Source organism: Diplotaxodon limnothrissa, linkage group LG7 (genome assembly GCF_057381915.1).
Source record: "Diplotaxodon limnothrissa isolate DT_005_m linkage group LG7, D_limnothrissa_male_GT1.1, whole genome shotgun sequence".
Taxonomy (NCBI): Eukaryota; Metazoa; Chordata; class Actinopteri; order Cichliformes; family Cichlidae; genus Diplotaxodon; species Diplotaxodon limnothrissa.
This window is the reverse complement of record NC_140602.1, coordinates 62,839,843-62,858,456: the sequence shown is the minus strand read 5'-3', so window position 1 is coordinate 62,858,456 and position 18,614 is coordinate 62,839,843. Positions and strand designations below refer to the sequence as shown.

General features: G+C 39.3%; 1 protein-coding gene across 1 annotated transcript in view; it reads right to left on the bottom strand.

Moving 5' to 3' along the window:
- Window positions 1–1,077: 1,077 nt before the first annotated feature.
- pkn3 (protein kinase N3) overlaps window positions 1,078–18,614 on the bottom strand; it is a 31,315-nt gene continuing 13,778 nt past the window's right edge. The window contains exons 9-22 of the mRNA XM_085358642.1: window positions 18,351–18,494; window positions 18,089–18,164; window positions 14,152–14,302; window positions 12,474–12,564; window positions 11,885–11,946; window positions 11,405–11,474; window positions 11,038–11,129; window positions 8,060–8,236; window positions 7,916–7,978; window positions 7,743–7,819; window positions 7,346–7,488; window positions 4,853–4,960; window positions 4,555–4,635; window positions 1,078–1,278 (exon numbers count right to left, since the gene is read on the bottom strand). Of these exons, the coding sequence (XP_085214768.1) occupies window positions 1,078–1,278; window positions 4,555–4,635; window positions 4,853–4,960; window positions 7,346–7,488; window positions 7,743–7,819; window positions 7,916–7,978; window positions 8,060–8,236; window positions 11,038–11,129; window positions 11,405–11,474; window positions 11,885–11,946; window positions 12,474–12,564; window positions 14,152–14,302; window positions 18,089–18,164; window positions 18,351–18,494 (1,536 nt within the window). The remainder of the gene's footprint in view (window positions 1,279–4,554; window positions 4,636–4,852; window positions 4,961–7,345; window positions 7,489–7,742; window positions 7,820–7,915; window positions 7,979–8,059; window positions 8,237–11,037; window positions 11,130–11,404; window positions 11,475–11,884; window positions 11,947–12,473; window positions 12,565–14,151; window positions 14,303–18,088; window positions 18,165–18,350; window positions 18,495–18,614) is intronic.

Here is an 18,614-nt window from a genome sequence, read left to right as displayed (position 1 = left end):
TACTTTAGTGTAGTGGGTTCCATTCTCTTGTTGTCTCGTATGATGAATGCTGTGCCTGTTTTACAGGATTCACCTTCTCCAGCAGCTTTTGTCACTAAAGTAGGTTAGTCCAAGTGAGTGTGTTTGAAATATGAACTGTATTGTTCCTGGCAATTATTCCATACATGTACACGATATTTAGACCTGTTACAGTGTCTCAAGTTGTTTAAAATTGTACATATTTTTTAAACTATTTTGGAGCAGAAAATGTCTTTAGATTTTTGTAAAACTATTTTAACAGGGACTTGAATGATAAAAGGTTTGAGTGCAATATGTTTCCATTTAAGGTTTTCCTTGTGCAATAGTAACCTTGTAAGACAGCAATAAATGTTTGTGTTTGATCCAGTGCAAAATGCTGAGTCCTTCTGCTTGGACAGTAAGATCTCTGCTTTTTTTTTTTTTTTTTTTACAAATTAACATTTACAGTCTGTGGTGTAGTTTTCAATTATATACAATATTGTCATGCAGTGTTTTTTTAAATACTGTAAATACTGGAAGTACTATAAAACTCAATAAATGTTTCATGAGGAGCTTTCTGGTTAAAGTCCAGCATTTATACATTTATTCATGTTTACCTTCACATAATTTACACTTTACATATAGGCTGGTTTTGTCTAAATGGGCACATTTGTTATTTAAAATTTCTAGACATTAACAGGTCAATATCAGCAGAAGTGAGAATTTTGGCCATTTTAAGCATTTAACAAAGAGAGAATAACAAAACAATCAATAGAAAAGTACATTCAGTGCGTTTTACCTTCAGTGAGACTTCACATATTTACAGGTTAGACAGTGTTACTCTTCAGAAACATTGCAGTGTAAATATTCTGTAAATAGCCTAACGAAAAATGACAAAAAAGTACAAAAATGATTTTGGCAAAGTGTTAAAAGTAACTCCTGCACAATGAAATCAGACCCAGCTAAGCAGATCTTGCCAGGGAAGAAATATCTGAAGGATATCTATAGTTTTTCCATCTTCTGCTCTTCTGTTGAGCCAGAAGAGCAGTGTTGAATAAGACAGAGCTTGAATCGCCGTGGTCAGCTAATGAAAGAGAAATCAAAGTCTGCAAAGATTTCCTGTTGCTCAGCAGTGAGGATGCAGGGTGTCCGCGGGAGTGTAAGGACCGGTTTGAGACGAGTGAATTCTTCATCAAAGTTACTGACATCCTGTGGAGCTCTAATGGCTGGCAGGAAGGGAGGCTTCACCTTCTTGGCCAGAAGAGCATCCCAGTCCATTTCCTGGTAAGATAAAATAGGAGTTAAATTGTCTTTTTCAAGAAAGATGCGGCCACGACAGCAGCAGAAATTGCAGGAAATTACAGTTCTATAAAGGCCTGCATCGAGTATAATGTAGAAGATAGTAGGTATAATAACCGGGCGTCATAAAGATACTCTATTTAACATATAATTCCTTTGGAAAATTTGTTGTCTACAGGCCATTTACCAGTATAAGCAAATATATTAGGCATTTATAAACCATACAGAAACATCACCAATCACTTTTTGGCAGACAATTACTTTGGGACACAACATCAGACCCTTCTGTATCTCCACTAAAGTGATGGCAATTAATGCCCAAAATATTCTGACATTTATGTTTGGTCGATGATTTCTTTGTTGTAAAAATGTTAAACCGTTGGAATGCCGGTTTATATCCCTTTAAATTGTGTGTGGGTTGCACTCGTGAAAAAAATCAAATCAAATGAAAGAATCAAACTAAATCAATAAATTGTTAAATTGCCAAATATTTCCTGTTTCTTCAGACTTCAATCATCCAATCCAACAAACGACACCAAAGGGTCAATAGCAGAATAAGCTGTTTGGCATTGGCAGAGAAGATTTGGTAGGTTTTCCATGGGTGCAACCCACATACTGTATTGAACTCTACTGCTCAAGCCACAAATGATCTAAGGAGCTTGGAAAGAAAAGCAACCGGACTTCTTTCAGCTTCTTAAAGACAAAAGTTAAAGAAGTCCGGTCGCTTTTCTTCCCAAGTTCCTTAGATTACCATGACTTGGATGACTGAGAACCTTCACAAATATAAATACATTTCCTTACACATAAATAGACTTTCCAATGGAAGAAGAATTGTTACAAAAAAGAAATAATCAACCAAACAAATTTCTTTACTTTTTCTGCCTTGTTTATCTCATATAGAGTGTTTATTTTTACGTGCACCTAGGATTTCTGGCCAACAAGGCACAACTGCTGATATTTTTAAAAAGGGATTTTTATGTCACATGATCTCCTCAAGCTGTTACATGTACTTTGAGATGGCTGCGATTAAAAGTACACAAACGTAACCCTTGTATGGTATTTTAATTTGGAATCCACCTTTTTTTTTTTTTAACTACCTTGACCTGGATGAAAGAGAACCCACACAGACACAGACTAATTTCTCAACTTCTCATGATAATCACAACCTGAAACTGGTTCCAGTAGATGGCCATACCTGCCTGACCCTGGTTCTGCCAAGGTTTCTTCCTGTTAAAAAGGGACTTTTTCCTTCCCACTGTCACCAAACGCTTGCTCAAAGGGGATCACGTGATTGAAATAATCCAGAGGAAAATGCCAACAGAGTCTTTACCTTACAATATAAAGCACCTTACGGTGAATTTTGCTGGGATTTGTCATATAAATAAAACTGAATTGAATTGAATGTTGAACTCCTTTGCCTCAATTCAAATCAACTGTATTTATATATATAGCACCAAATCACAACAAGCATTGCTTCAAGGAGCTTTGTATTACAAGGTCAAGACCACACAACAATGCTCAGGTCACTCTCTACAAAGCCAACACTGTTGTTTCTTGCTCACTGGTTAAATAATCAAACTTGTGCTCTTCATCATTCCTGTCGAAACTAATAATATTTAAATTAATAATGATTGTGGATGACAGTGGGTTTGGTTGTGCACTGTGAATATTTTGAAAAATCAAATTTAAATAATCTGAAAAATTGTAATAACAATTATCCCAGGTTATTATTTGATACTGTTAATAGCACTGTTTCTCCTCCACCCTGTTCTAATGAGGATGATTCTCAGTGCCCTGAATCATTTATGTCTTTTTCTCTAATTACACTTAATGACTCAATGATTACCTTCTTTACATCCTATTTGAGACGTCCACCACCATTAGCACATCTTTGTTTTCAGTTCACTGAGGCAAGGCAGTGTTCCCTCCTATACAAAACAGCCTGAAATAACTGCTTTACTGAAGAAACTTAATCCATTGGTAGCTGTTACCAAATTATGAAGAAACACTTGAAGAACATCAATTCAGATCTTTTAGCATTTCCTCCAAATGGCAGATTTTTAAACTCAAAAGTAGGACTCCGTTTTTGAAGCTCTGTTATGATCTTTTGATGGCTTCTGATACAGGGACTTGTTTTACACTCTTCCTATTTGACCTCAGTGCAACCTTTGATACTGTTGACCATAAAGTTTTACTTAATAAATTTAAGGTTCTGGCTGGCATCTCTAGCTCTACATTCGATTGGTTTCCCTTCTACTTATCTACAAGGACTTTCTCTGTTAGGACGAAGAAGCTATCCTTGAACATAACATTGTGGGGTTTCCACAATGAGTCGTCTTTTAGTCGACATTTTGTTCATGTCTCTGATGATGGCATTCAGCTATATATGCCTTTTAAGGCTCAAAGCTGGATAGGTGGTCCTCCCTAGTCCACTGTTTAATCCAGATTAGGAACCGACTCACTATCTGTTACCTTGTTCTAAACGGCAACAAGAGCGACACTGTGGTTATAGCTCCTCCTGAAGTATGTCCTAAAATCAGTCAGGCTTTTGCTTCTTTCTGTTCAAATGCAAATTCCAGAAAGGTGATCTCTGGAGAACATGTAAAATCTATTTTACATTTCTGTTTCTTTCATTTAAGAAGCATTTCTAAATTGTGACGTACGGTCACCTTGGCTGAACTCGACAAAATCATTCATTTGTGCGATTGCATGATTACTAAAATGCCTAGATACTCTCTTCCATGACTCCAAACAAACTCACATTTCTCCTCTTTTATATTCTTTATACAGACTCTCACTAGATTCTAGGATTATTTTTCAGTTTCTTATAAACAGCCAGGCCGTAGGCCATTTATCCCAGCTGCTTAATCACACTGCTGCTCACAGTCTTCAGCCACAGACTCAGAATCTGTTAGATGTTCCTTATAGAAATTTAAAGACTAGGGGACACAGAGTCTTTGAAATAATTTCCACTAATGTGGTTAGCTGACTCTGGACTTCTGCTTAAAAAGCAGTTAAAACCTTTTTCTTTAACCTGACAAGTCTTTGTTGAGACTACGGTCTTAACCTGATTTTGTATTGGAACTGCGGTATTTAATTTTCTCATATTTTTTGTTCCGTTTACTTGTGCAGCTCTTTGTGATTCCTTACTTTTCAGATGTTTTTACTCAGCACCTGCCCTTCCACTATTTCATCTCATACTCGTACCGGGTACTTCAGTGACTTCAGTTGAAGCAGCTACAATAACTGGACACTGACCTCATAAAATTTGTGCCTTTTGATCTCCAAGGCATCCTCTTCTCCTGCTCCCAGTCTCAACTCAGGATTTTTCTGCAGCAGCTGAAACACAGGCGGGAGAAAGAAGGTGATGTAGTAGCCTAGGTCAACAGCATTTAGAATATTCAGATCATATAAATAGAATTCAAATGTGCTGATAAGCTCAACAGACAGTTTAGATTTTGAGCACTACTTCATTATTAAAAGTGTGAATAAAACTGAAGAGGTCATAAAATGTTCCTCATCTGGAGAATTCAGTTTCCTTAGTCTGGGAGCCAACCTTCTGAATGAGGGATGCAGAGTTAGGAGAAAGGAGGCGGGGGTAGCGCACATCATCATTGACAATGCTATCAAACACTTCTTCCTCATCGTCGCCGGGGAAAGGAGACTGAAAGAAAGAACAGAGCTGTAGTAACTTCATATTGTTCTTGACATTATTTAAGGATATAATTCAGGCATATGCTCCAATGCCTTGTGCCAAACAGCTACCTGAACTCTACTCACACAGAAGTGTTTTTACATCTTCACTGGGTACGCCTCTTGACTCCTCTGAGCCAAGCATTCCTTTAACCTTAACTATTAATTCGTGTGAATGCTGATTAGGCATTCGGACTGGCAGTAGTAAAACCATTACTTAAAGAGCCATCACTTGACCTGAGTGTCTTTCCTTTTATCTCAAAAATTCCTGAAGGAGTGGTGGTAAACAGCTAACTTATCATCTGCAAAGGAAAGGTTTTTTTGAAGAGTTTCAGAGCCCATCACAGCACAGAAAGAGCTTTAGTGAAGGTTACAAATGATCTTCTTATGGCCTCTGACAGTGGACTCATCTCTGTGCTTGTCCTGCTAGACCTCAGTGCAGCGTTCGATACTGTTGACCATAATATCCTATTAGAGCGATTAGAGCATGCTGTATTACAGATACTGCGCTGCAGTGGTTTGCATCATATCTAATAGATTCCAGTTTGTTCATGTAAATGGAGAGTCCTCTTTCCACACTGAGGTTATTTATGGAGTTCCATGGGGTTCTTTGATAGTAACACTGTGAGAAATCTTGGAGTCGTTTTTTGACCAGGACATGTCCTTCAATGCACATATTAAACAAATATGTAGGACTGCTTTATTCCATTTGCACAAAATCTCTAAAATTAGAAATATCCTGTCTCAGACTGACACTGAAAAACCAGTTCATGCATTTATTATTTGTAGGCTGGACTACTGTAATTCACTATCATCAGGAGGTCCTTCAGTTAATCCAAAATGCTGCAGCAAGAGTACTGACAGGGACTAGAAAGAGAGCATATTTCTGCTACATTGGCTTCTCTTCATTGGCTTCCTGTTAAATTCAGAATCTAATTCAAAATCCTTCCCCTCACATACAAGGTCTTGTATAATCAGGCCCCATCTTATCTAATGATGGGCACTTCGACCTCAGACTGCTGGCTTACTTGTAGTTCCTAGGATACTTAAAAGTAGTATGGGAGGTAGAGCCTTCAGCGTTCAGGTGACAGACAACCTCTCTACTTTTAAGATTAGGCTTAAGACTTTCCTTTTTGACAAAGGTTACAGTTAGGGCTGGATCAGGTGACCCTGAATCCACCCTTAGTAATGCTCCTTTTTTCATCCCTTTTCACTTACCGTGTATTTATACACCACACTGCATCTAATAGTTGGGTATTATTTATCTCTGACTCTTCTCCATGGCATGTCTTTTGTCCTGTCTTCCTCCCCTTAACCCAACCAGTTGCAGCACATTGCTGGCCCTCCCTAAGCCTGGTTCTGCAGAGGGTTTCTTTCTGTTAAAGGGACTTTTTCCTTCCCACTGTCACCAAAGTGGCTGCTCATTGGGGGGTCACCTGATTGTTGGGATTTGGTTAAGCCTTCGTAACACTTTGAATTCACGTTGATTTTTTTTTTTCATGCGAATATCCAATATGGTGGTGTAGAGAGGCAAGACTATCAATAGTACCCTTGTCCAACAAAGTACAGACCTAACTGTAATTATATAAACATTTGTATATACAAATGGTTGTTAGTTGTCCATAAACAGTCCAGCATTCACTTCTTTTCAGATTTTTTTTTCTTTTACTTAGCACCAAATCACAAGAGTTGCCTCAAGGCGCTTTATATTGTAAGATCAAGACCCTACAATAATAATTCATGTTTGGTCTAAATAGACTGGTTCTTATATAGCACCTTTTTCCCTACTTTAATGTCCTCATTCATCCATTTATATAAGAACTTTCTCTTCGCCAAAATGCTTTCTATCAACACACACTCATGTTCCCAGCTGGGATCATCCCACCAACCTTCCAATTAGTAGATGACCTGGTTTACCTCCAGACCTAAAGCCAAAGTCATATTTAGACTTTGGCTTTAGGATAAAGTCTAAACATGACTTTATCCTATCTCTGAAACATGGTTTTAATATAGGAATTTTGGTTTGTCTGAGCTGGGATGATTTTTCAACATTAATAGAGCATTGAATTTAGCAATTTGGCAGCAAAGTCTAACAGGAAAAGCTAATTGAACTAACAAAGCATTTCATGTGAGGAAATGTGAGGTAACATCAGTGTTTAAGCTCTTCTGTATGGAGGAATGAGTAAAGATTACTTTAAAGTAATGCAGTGATCAATAATGAATGGAAATGTGTAGGAAGGTCTACACCAGACACTGAAGGTGAAGGTGGACATTGCCCCAAAAAATTCAAACCTTTTTCTTCCTGCAACCTTATGACACGGTGCATCTTTATATACAGTCTATGGTTTACACTGACCTCCCCCACCAGCATCTCATAGACGAGGACCCCCAGCCCCCACCAGTCCACACTGCGGGTGTAATTGCTGTCTGTCAGCACCTCTGGAGCCAGGAACTCTGGTGTGCCACAAAAGGTTGATGTGCGATCCCCGTGGCCCATTTCTATGCACAGTAAAGTGTCACAGAGTGACGACAGGGATTGATTACATACTTGTTTAGTTGGTACTGTTCATGCATATAAGTGTGAGTGATTAATTACAAACTATCCATGTACATTCATAGCCTTTGACACAAACACTATAGAGTTCTGAAATCTGGCAAAACACAAAATCTAAAGCTTTGACTTTCTGCACTGAAGATACAGAGACCACACAGTTTGATTTTTCAACAAAAAAATAAAATTGAAATCTATTTACCTTCTTTGCACAAGCCAAAATCTGCTATCCTTACAAAGCCATCTGCGTCCATCAACAGATTGTCCAGCTTCAGGTCTCTGAATGACACAAACAGAAAAAATGATGCCTCATGCTCCTGACATGCAGCTCATAGTTACGAGGACATAGTAATAAATTGCCTTGAAAGGACTCACCTGTAAACTATTTTGTTTTTGTGGAGAAACTCTAGACCCAAAAGCACACACGAGGAGAAAAACCTAAAAATCAGAGAAGTGGTAGAAATAACAGCACTATCCTGGATTGTAGCGGCAGGTTTTACAGAAAAAACATGAGCTCACCGAGCCTGACTCTCATTGAAGATGCTGTTGTGAATGTGCGTCATGAGGTCTCCTCCGGGCGAGTAGGCCATCACAAAGCACACGTGGTCTGCAGTCTGGAAACAGCCGTACAGGTTCACCAAGAATGGATGACGAGAGGAGTTGATCACTTCAAAGATCCTCTTTTCACACATGAGGCTGAACATGACCACACAGATACAGTGGTAGAAGTGACATATTAATACCCATCATCTCCTTCCAACAGTCTTAACTCTATTCAGACCCTTGCAGTTCAATCTTTAGATGTCACAGGTCAGAGTAATCATCGTCATACTGATATATGGTAATTAAACTAATGTCTCTGTAAAGCACTTTGAATCACCTTGTTGTTGAATTGTGCTATACAAATAAACTTGCCTTGCCTTGCCTTGCCTAAAGATGGGGACAGAAATATGCAGATGCGAAGCGCTCCCAAATACTGTGCACCTTTTTGTGTCGGCTGGCTATTGAGCTACAAAAACAACAACACAACCCCCACCTCCATCCATCTTCCTCACCAAACGTGAGATTCCTCATAAACAAAATGGGAGGAGCTGCAATCAGAGATTTACTACAGCCGGGACGGGACACTAGACCATGTGTACAGTAACATTAAATGGGCCTACAGAGCAACACCCCTCCCCCGCCTAGTACAATCTGACCTGCTCTCTTTGCTCCTTATCCCTACCTACATCCACCTCAGTCCTCCAAGCACTTGGGTCATTAAAACATGGCCAGATGACACTCGCCTCCAGCTACAGGACTGTTTTGATCTAACAGCCTGTTCCATCTTCGAACAGCGGGACCTGGAAACCTGCACTCACTCTGTCCTTTTCTGTATTAAGTGTTGTGTGGCGAATGTGATAATGACTAAAACCCATCTGTTTTTCATAACCGAAAACCTTGGATGATGGGTAAAGTACCGGCACGGATCAGAACTCGTAACTCAGCCTTCAGGCTGAGGGACAGTTCCATGTACAGCGCTCCCACAGCCAACCTGAGGAAGGTATCCAACAGGCCAAGGAGGCCTACAGGAGGAGGACAGACGGCTTCCTCATTGATAACAACCCCCACCAGGTGTGGAGACCTCCAAGCCCTCACCAACTACAAAGGCCTTTTTACCAGGATTTTGATGAAGGTTTTGCTGTCAACCTCGATTAAGCTAATTGTGCGATAAGAGCCACACTTGTCAGGGGGTTTTATCCTTTTTAAGGATCAATGACATATTTGCTGTATACAATGACCTTGGGAGGGAGCCTGTCATTGCTGAGTGGAGATACATATTTGAGAGAGGCACTTTTAGTCAGTCCTAAATTATCTTATAAAATTCAGGTCCTTATCCATTCAGTCAAGGAGCTTTTCCATTCTGTAAAGCATTAATTACTTTTACATCTCCTTTTACTCTTTTACAACAGAACCAGGGTCGGCTGTGACTACCTGGGGGTGAGGGTAAGAGAGGCGAGCAAAGAGACACTGAAAAAAACAAACTGGGAGAAAGGGATAACGTTCCAGCATGCAGGAACACTCATTAAAATTATAATTTGTATTCTATTTGATAAATCTTTTTGTCTGTTCTTCATCTAGCTCAACAGCTGTTCACCTAATCTGCAAATGGTGGGTGCATGCAAAGTCTGATGCTGTGTGGTTGAGCAGTTCTCACATTTTGCCTTTTACCTAAAAGTTGTTCTCTAGAGAGACTGCTCCATTCTGTGCAGGAGGAGGGACACACATACACAAGCATGTTTGTTTGGCTCTCTTTGTGTGTGCATTCATTTACATTAATGCATTCCCAAGATTCCTACACCTGCATTTAACCATTGCAGAGATTTACTCAAACTCTAAAGTAAAGTAACTTTAAACCCTGAAACTGCGCTCTGAAGGATAACTTTTAACAGAATTTCACTGCACCGATAGTCTAAAACTCACTTTATTATTTTCTCTTTCATTCCCTGCCACAACTGGCATCCATCACTCACTCACTCACTCGTGTAATTTAGATGAGAAAGCTAAACCCTATATTCTGCCCAGCCAAGTTTGTAATGGGCACAATCACAATCACTGAATCAGCCTTTAGCTGGCTTCTTTTCAAAACAATAACTTTGACTGTCTTGTGAAGGCATCTGTACACTGTAACTACAAAATATAACCTGGGTTACACAGGCACTAGTTTTATTCATGAACAGCCCTTAACTGATTTTTTTTTTTTTTTTTTTTTTTTTTTTTTTTTTTTACTTTTAAAGAGGGAGGAACAGAGGACGATGTAGAGTGGAGGAAGATGCATACAGGTCGATTAGATGCAATCTGAAAGAGATGGGAGACTTCAGTTGATCCAAAATGCTGCAGCAAGAGTACTGACACGGACTGGAAAGAGAGCGTATTTCATCCATACTGGCTCCCTGTTAAATCCTCCTAATATATTAAAAAGTAGAACAGGAGGCAGAGCCTTCAGCTTTCAGGCCCCTCTTCTATGGACCCAGCTACCAGTTTAGAGTCAGGAGACAGACACTATCTCTACTGTTAAGATCACGCTTCTAACTTTCCTTTTTGATAAAGCATATAGTTAGGGCTGGATCAGATGACCCTCAATCCTCACTTAGTTATGTTGCAATAGGCGTAGACTGCTGGGGGATTCCCATGATGCACTGAGCGTTTCCTCTTCACTTACTATGTGTTTATACACCTCTCTGCATTTAATCATTAGTAATTATTATTATCTCTGGCTCTTTTACACAGCATGTCTTTTTTCCCGTCTCCCTTCCTTCATCCCCAACCAGTTTTCAAAGGACAAGGTTAGCAAAGAAAAAATGGAATAGCTAAGGACATAAAGAACGTAGACATGCATATAGGGAGACTAGGTGTGGAAAAGAAAAGGTTTAATTTCATCAAGCACTGGGAACATGTCCAAGACACCATCCACTAGAGTCAAAGCATTTTGGAGAAGACGAGATGAGATTACATACCTGTCAACTTCATCACGTGTCACAATATCACCTTTCTTCAGGGCTTTGATGGCATACATTTTACCTGACCTCTTATACTCTGCTAGCAGCACCTTGCATCAAATAAAAGAAACAGAAGTAATGTGGCTTAGTAGATGCACACATGGTATAAATTAGAAAATCCTAGGTGTCTTCCTTCTTGATTTACAGGATTTTCAGAAAAACTTGATCTCTGACCTTAGCTTTGAGGTCAAGGTCACTGAGATTTGAATTCAGATTTGCAATCACTACATTGCAATAGTTGCATATAAATTGTATTCCATGTTTAATGAAATGTTGCAGTCCCACTGTTGCCTTACAAATATAGGAAAGTAAGTTTAATGTATACCTTTCCAAAGTGACCTCTCCCTAGGACTGAAATACACTTGAAGTCTTCTATTTGAAGCCCTTTATCCTTCCTGCATGAGGATACAAAAGTGCACATGTTTATGTCCTGAAAGATTCCTTCATTGATTTCAGAGAAAAAAAAATGAATAAATAAAAATCAGTGTCTTTGTTACCAGAAACTAGAGAAGCAAACTTCAAACATTTATGTTACTGAGACGTGAACCTTCCGTTTGGATCCCAAACGAACATCTTCAAATATTTCATCTACACAGAATATCTACACATATCGACACAGAACCTTTAGATGTATATTACTTTAGAACTGGAACCACAGGAAGTTAAGTGTGGTTTATTTTTACTTATCCTATTTCACAGAAGGAAATAAAATCTTGGGTTGGTGATCTGGAGTACCCAAAAACTGTCTAATCAAACCTAACAAATTCACAAACATTAAGAAAAAAAATAAATCAGTATGACTTACAGTGTAGGTGGAAGAACAGACGGTTGTCTCTTTGGCTTTGGACTCTTGTTCTCATTGGAAGACTGTTTTTTGTTTTTTTTTAGCAAAACAGAAAATAGATGAACTGACAGAAAGTGAATCCTTACAGAAAAACAAGAGCAGTATGCGAGCCAAAGCTGTAAATTCCCTCCACACCATCCATGAATTCAAAAGAGACTGATCCCAACCCTGATTACTTTAGGATACTTTCTAGAAAACATTATGATAATACGTTTCAGTTTTTATTACTTCAATTTGATATCTATTTGTAAAGATATGACGCCAAAGTTCAGATTTTCTCATCTCTCACAATACTAAATATTTTTTCCATAAATTCCTGGATCCAGAACTGGATTAACTCCAAAAGGTTGTCACATCTGAATTGAACCATGCACCAGTACTGTAACCATTTTCATTCAAATCATCCATAACTTTTTGAATATTCCTGGTAACAAACTGGACTAATCAGTTGCCTCCTCGGACCATAGATGATTAGTTTAGTTATTTTGTTAAACACGTTACAAATGCATCTAGTGTTTGTATTCATTTGTCACGCAGACGGGAAGCTTACCAGTGGGGAGTTTTTACTGTTCTTTCTTATGGAATGTGGAGATCTGCCTGGTGGTTCTTCAGCAAAATTCAGACTCATTACTTCAGGTTCTCTTAAATAAACCAGAACAAAATATAGTTTATTACACTGTACCATTCTGCAGTTATTGTCTTGAATTAAGAAACTGACAAATAAATCATTAAAAATGATACAAACTTCAATAAACAAAAAGGGCGAGCCATTAGAAAAAAGAAAAATATTAAATATAAAAAAAATATTAAATTTGTCTCATATTAATACAACAGAAATCAGATCAAACCCGAAAACAGGTCTATATTACAAGCGGTACTTAATCTAAAGTAGACCCATCTCCGTCTGTGTGGAGCCTGCATGCTCCCCATGTGTCTGTGAGGGCTTCCTCCCACAGTCAAAGGCATACATGATGTGAGGCAGAGTGCTTTAAGTATATAAATATATTTGAATTATATCTAAATGTATGAGTAAAATGCGACATGATTCTTTTGGATTGCCCAAAACAATTCCATTCATGAGCTGAATAAATCCTGATTAAGGTATACCAACCTCATAAGGATAGCATCAAATCTTTTAAACAGATAAAAGATGAGCTTAACATCAGCAATAGACTTCTTCTGCTATTTAAAATTAAGAAATGTCTTAATGTGACACGAGGAGTGGGAAAAAGTTACAGAGAAAATGGGGGTGAGAAATTTATAACTGCAAATACTACATTACAAGTAAAAAGGAAATCTGCAACGGAGCACACAGGGTAACAAGCTCAAACTCTTGGAGAGAATTCAAATGGAACGGCCCACGCCACTAATACATGCTGGAGAAAATGTGGTACACATACTGGGACTTGCATACATATATTCTGGCCATGTGCAGAGTTAGATATTGGAAGAACGTTTTCTGTGCGCTCACCAAAATTTGGCTAAAGAAGATTATTGGTGGCAGCAATTACATGCATTACAATTAGACGGCTGAAGGCCGACACTCCAACTTATCACATGTGGTTGGATAGACTTTGGGAAATCTGACTAATGGAGCAAATCTCGTACTACCTAAGGCTTTAGAAACACTTATTTATTAGGAGATGGAGACTTAATTTTACATTTTTTCAACAACGAAGAGAGAGAAACACATTAGCGGGCTAGAAGGGGGCATGGAATTTTAAATTTAAATCTGATTAATGGGGTTTCCTCTCTATTATTGTAAGGTCCTTATTGGGGGCGACTGTTGTGATTTGGCACTATATTCATTTTTTTTTAATGAAATCTTAATTAAATTCTCTTTATAACATCTATGAGCATTTTCTCATTCAATTGGTCAAATGACCCTTGCAAAAACAAACTACCAACAATCATGTATGTATTCTTTCTGTAGTGTAAGTTTTTGTTGCTGTGTATTTTTCCCCCCACTAATTTTTCTTGTATGTCTGCACAGGGTTTTTTTGGAGAGCAAGAAAATATAGAATCACACATTTTTATAACCTTCAATAACATTACACAACCACTCCAAATACAGTCCAGTGATAACATTAGATTCAGCCTTCCAGTCAAGTTAATCTGTCCAGTCTGATAATATGAGCAGAAAAACAGCCTAAAGCAAACAACTTATTATTTCACTCTTTCATAGATGTCACAAAGAGATATTTCTGGGTCACAACACAGAGCCTTACTGTGCTGGTGAAAGAGCTGATGTAGTACTGGGCGCTGCTAATGGAGGGCTCATGGGCTCCAGTGAGTTGCAAGGAGGCAGGATGCTCATCATCAAACGGCCCCAAGCAGCAAAGTTCATGTTCATTTGGGCGGCACGCAGGAAGTGCTTCCCTGTGAGCAGGAATGATGGGAGAAAATTAAATCTGAGCTACATGACTGAAAAGGTTTTACATGCAGCAAATACTATGTAAAGAGAAAATGCAGTGCTCAAAAAACTTTGAAAACACCTCAGATCTCAATGGGAAAAGAAGCCATGTGGATATCTCCACTGATGTGGAATAAATAATGTATTATGAATGAAAGGTTACCACATTGTTTGATGGCAATGAAAGTACAGAGGGCTGAATTTAAAAACACCCCAAAAATTAAAGTGAAAAAACAAAACAAAAAAAACAACGATGCCGCAGGCTGAAATTTTATTGCAGTAACTCAGAATGGCACTCAGCAGTTTGTATAGCCTCCACATGCTCAGAGGTATTATGTTTGATTTAAGTCATGCAAGTGTGGGGACAGTCAAAGGAATAAATTCCTTAATTTTCCACGAACTTCCAGCATATTCTCCCCACATGAGGCTGGGCATTGTCATGAACCAGGAGGAACCCAGGACCCACTATACCAGTGACAATGAGTCCAAGAGTTTCAACCTGATACCTAAAGGTAATCACGGTGTCCTTGCCTAGCCTGTAGAGTTCTATGCATCCCTCCATGGATATGCCTCTACAGACCATTACTGACCTACCATTAAACCAGTCGTGTTGACCAATGTTACAGGCAGCATAATGTTCTCCATGGCTTCTCCAAATCCTTTTAACATCTGCCACATGGGAACCTACATGGGAATCTGTAAAAACCCCAAAGCACCAGTTCTGGTAATCTACAGGGTGGGCCATTTATATGGATACACTGTAATAACATGGGAATGGTTGGTGATATTAAAGTCCTGTTTGTGGCACATTAGTATATGTGAGGGGGCAAACTTCTCAAGATGGGTGGTGACCATGGTGGCCATTTAGAAGTCGGCCATCTTGGATACAACTTTTGTTTTTTTCCCCCCCATAGGAAGAGGGCCATGTGACACATCAAACTTATTGGTAATGTCACAAGAAAAACAATGGTGTGCTTGGTTTCAACGTAACTTTATTCTTTCGTGAGTTATTTACAAGTTTCTCTTTGTTCGCAGCCATTGACATGTCGAAGAGGTTAACACGTGAGGAACGGATCGAAATTGTGTTGATATCTGGTGAACGCAGTAACCGGGTCATTGCAGCAGATTTCAATGCAAGACACCCTACGAGACCACCCATCTACCATGCTACAGTTAGCAAACTGCTTGCTAAGTTTCGTGAAACTGGTTCAGTGTTGGATTTGCCAAAATGTGGACGCAAGAAAACCGTCACTAATGAAGAAACATCAGAGGCTGTCCTAGTTTCATTCAGCAAGAGCCCACAGCGTAGCACTCGCCGCATGTCACTGGAGAGTGGCATTAGTCAAACATCCCTTCGGTGGATATTAGCTACTCACAAATGGCACCCTTACAAACTCCAGCTACTGCAGCATCTCAACGAGGATGACCCAGATCGGCGCACAGAATTTGCAGAATGGGCAAAACAAAAATTGGAACAGGACCCTCAGTTCATGCAGAAGATTTTGTTCAGTGATGAGGCAAACTTTTATGTGAATGGTGAAGTTAACAAACAAAACCAGCGCTATTGGTCTGACGCTAACCCACATTGGATGGATCCCTACAAGACTGTTGGACCAACAAAAGTGATGGTTTGGTGTGGTATATATGGTACAACGATAGTGGGTCCATTCTTCATCAATGGAAACCTCAAGGCCACTGGATATTTGAAATTGCTACATGATGATGTGTTTCCCTCTTTATGCACTGAAGCTGGCACGTTCCCTGAGTTTTTCCAGCAAGATGATGCACCACCACATTATGGGTGCCAGGTCCGAGCATTCCTAGATGAACAGTTTCCTGGAAAGTGGATTGGTCGTCGTGGGCCAGTTGAATGGCCCCCATGTCTCCCGATCTGACCCCCTTAGACTTTTATCTTTGGGGTCATCTGAAGGCAATTGTCTATGGTGTGAAGATACAAGATGTGCAGCACCTGAAACTACGGATACTGGATGCCTGTGCTGACATTTCTCCTGCGGTGTTGCTATCAGTGTGTGAAGAGTGGGAGAAGAGGGTTGCATTGACAATCCAACACAATGGGCAGCACATTGAACACATTTTATAAGTGGTCAGAAACTTGTAAATAACTCATGAAGGAATAAAGTTATGTTGAAACCAAGCACACCATTGTTTTTCTTGTGACATTACCAATAAGTTTGATGTGTCACATGGCCCTCTTCCTATTGAAAAAACAAAAGTTGTATCCAAGATGGCCGACTTCTAAATGGCCACCATGGTCACCACCCATCTTGAGGAGTTTGCCCCCTCACATATACTAATGTTCCACAAACAGGACTTTAACATCACCAACCATTCCCATGTTATTACGGTGCATCCATATAAATGGCCCACCCTGTATAGTAAATGGCTCCAGTGTGGCAGACAGAGTCCACATGCCCCACGTGAGGATGTCAGCCCTCCCTCATGACCTTATAAGGCCCGGTGTTTCTAATTGTTCGGTCAGAGACACTGACACCAGCAGCCAGCTGGAGGTCATTTTGTATCTCTGGTAGTGCTCATCTTGTTCTTCCTTACACAGATACTGGTCCTGCTGATGGGTTAGCCTTCTACAGCCCTGTCCAGCTTTCCTAGAGTAACTGCCTGTATCCAGGACTCACCTCTATGTTCTTAAGACTGTTCTGTTACCAGCAAACCTTCTGGTAATGACATGTATTGATGTGCCATACTGAAGGAGTTGGACCACGTGTGCAACCCATGCAGGGGTCCAGGTATCACCTCATGACACCAGTAGTGACACTGAGCCTAGCCAAAAGCAAAATTACTCAAAAAACATGCAGAAAAAATGAAGAGGGAAAAATGTCAGCGGGTCTCCATCTGTAAAGCCATTCCTGATTTTGGGGTTGTCTTCTGTTGCCCCTCTAGTGAACCTGTTATTAATTTCATTACCACCAAACCAGATGAAAGTGATTAACACCCACCGCTGCCATTTAACTGACCAGATCAAAATGTCAGAAGTTTATGTGAGATGCAATACTCTGAGAAAAAAAAAAGAAAAAGTGTTCCTTCTCAAATAGTCTTTTTTTCTTGAAATACAGTACATGTAACCATATTCTCTAAACATTTGCTTAGTAATATTTAAAAAACAATTGGTACCAGAGGGTTTCTGATTTGTTGTGTGCACATAAAACAGCTTGGCTACAAAACCTACAGATCAGCTGATATCAAAGCACACATAATGCTCAGCTGATATGCCATTGTATATCCATACCCAGTAGGGCATGCTATAAAAGCCACTTGACCTGTCCATCATTGGACACCTGCCAGCTGCTCTTATCGTAGTGACATTTTGCACAGACACACCAGGAGCAACATTTTATGTCTATCTGTCAAAGCTAAAGAGGAGATGAAGTAGACTATAGCAATTCTAAGTAAGAAAGATTGTGAAAGCATCCAAGAATTGTTTCAGAGGTTCTAGATTTAAAACAGTGCTGAGAGAAACGAGCAGTCACAAAATAAGTATCCTTACTGTGGACATAATGAAGTTTCATTTTGCATTATTTATGTAATTACTATCAGTATGAAAAGGGTGAGATAAAGGTTTAGCATCAAATGCAATAAACAGAAAATGATCAGATTTTCCATTCAAGAACTGCCTGATAACAACTGAAATGGTCAAGGATAAATCGACATTTATCAACAAATCTAAAAAAAATTAAAAATTAAAAAAAAATGGAAAAAATATTAATTGGTGCCACCTTTTTCTTTAGGGAAAATTCGCTTCTGCCTCTGGAGCTTGAAGGGACGCTCAATGACAGGATTTATAAATGTCACCTGGAAATGAACAGAGAAAGCGATCAGGATACAGTTACAGAAATATACTGTACATATGTTTAACCATGGGATACCCCTCTGAAATGATATAACCTAAGCTTGTGGCCATGTCCATCTTTTATGTACAGTCTATGCATGCCACAGAGGTAAATAAACAGTTTGAAGACTAGATATGAACAGGAGAACCTCAATAAAGAGAACGCCCTGCGGCTCCAGCTGGAGGCACATGCCATGTCGCTGGTTATCAAGGAAGTCTTCAAGCCGCAAGAACTTCACTCCACTTAATGCTCGCCAGTCTCTCCAGTACACAGCAATTTCCAGCTCCCTGGACTAGACCAACACACAGAAACATGCACACGTATGTGCACACACATGGATTACAATTCAGATATTTTCCTCATTTCATATTTAATTTGCATTAATTCTTGTTTCTGAATTATTACATTTGGT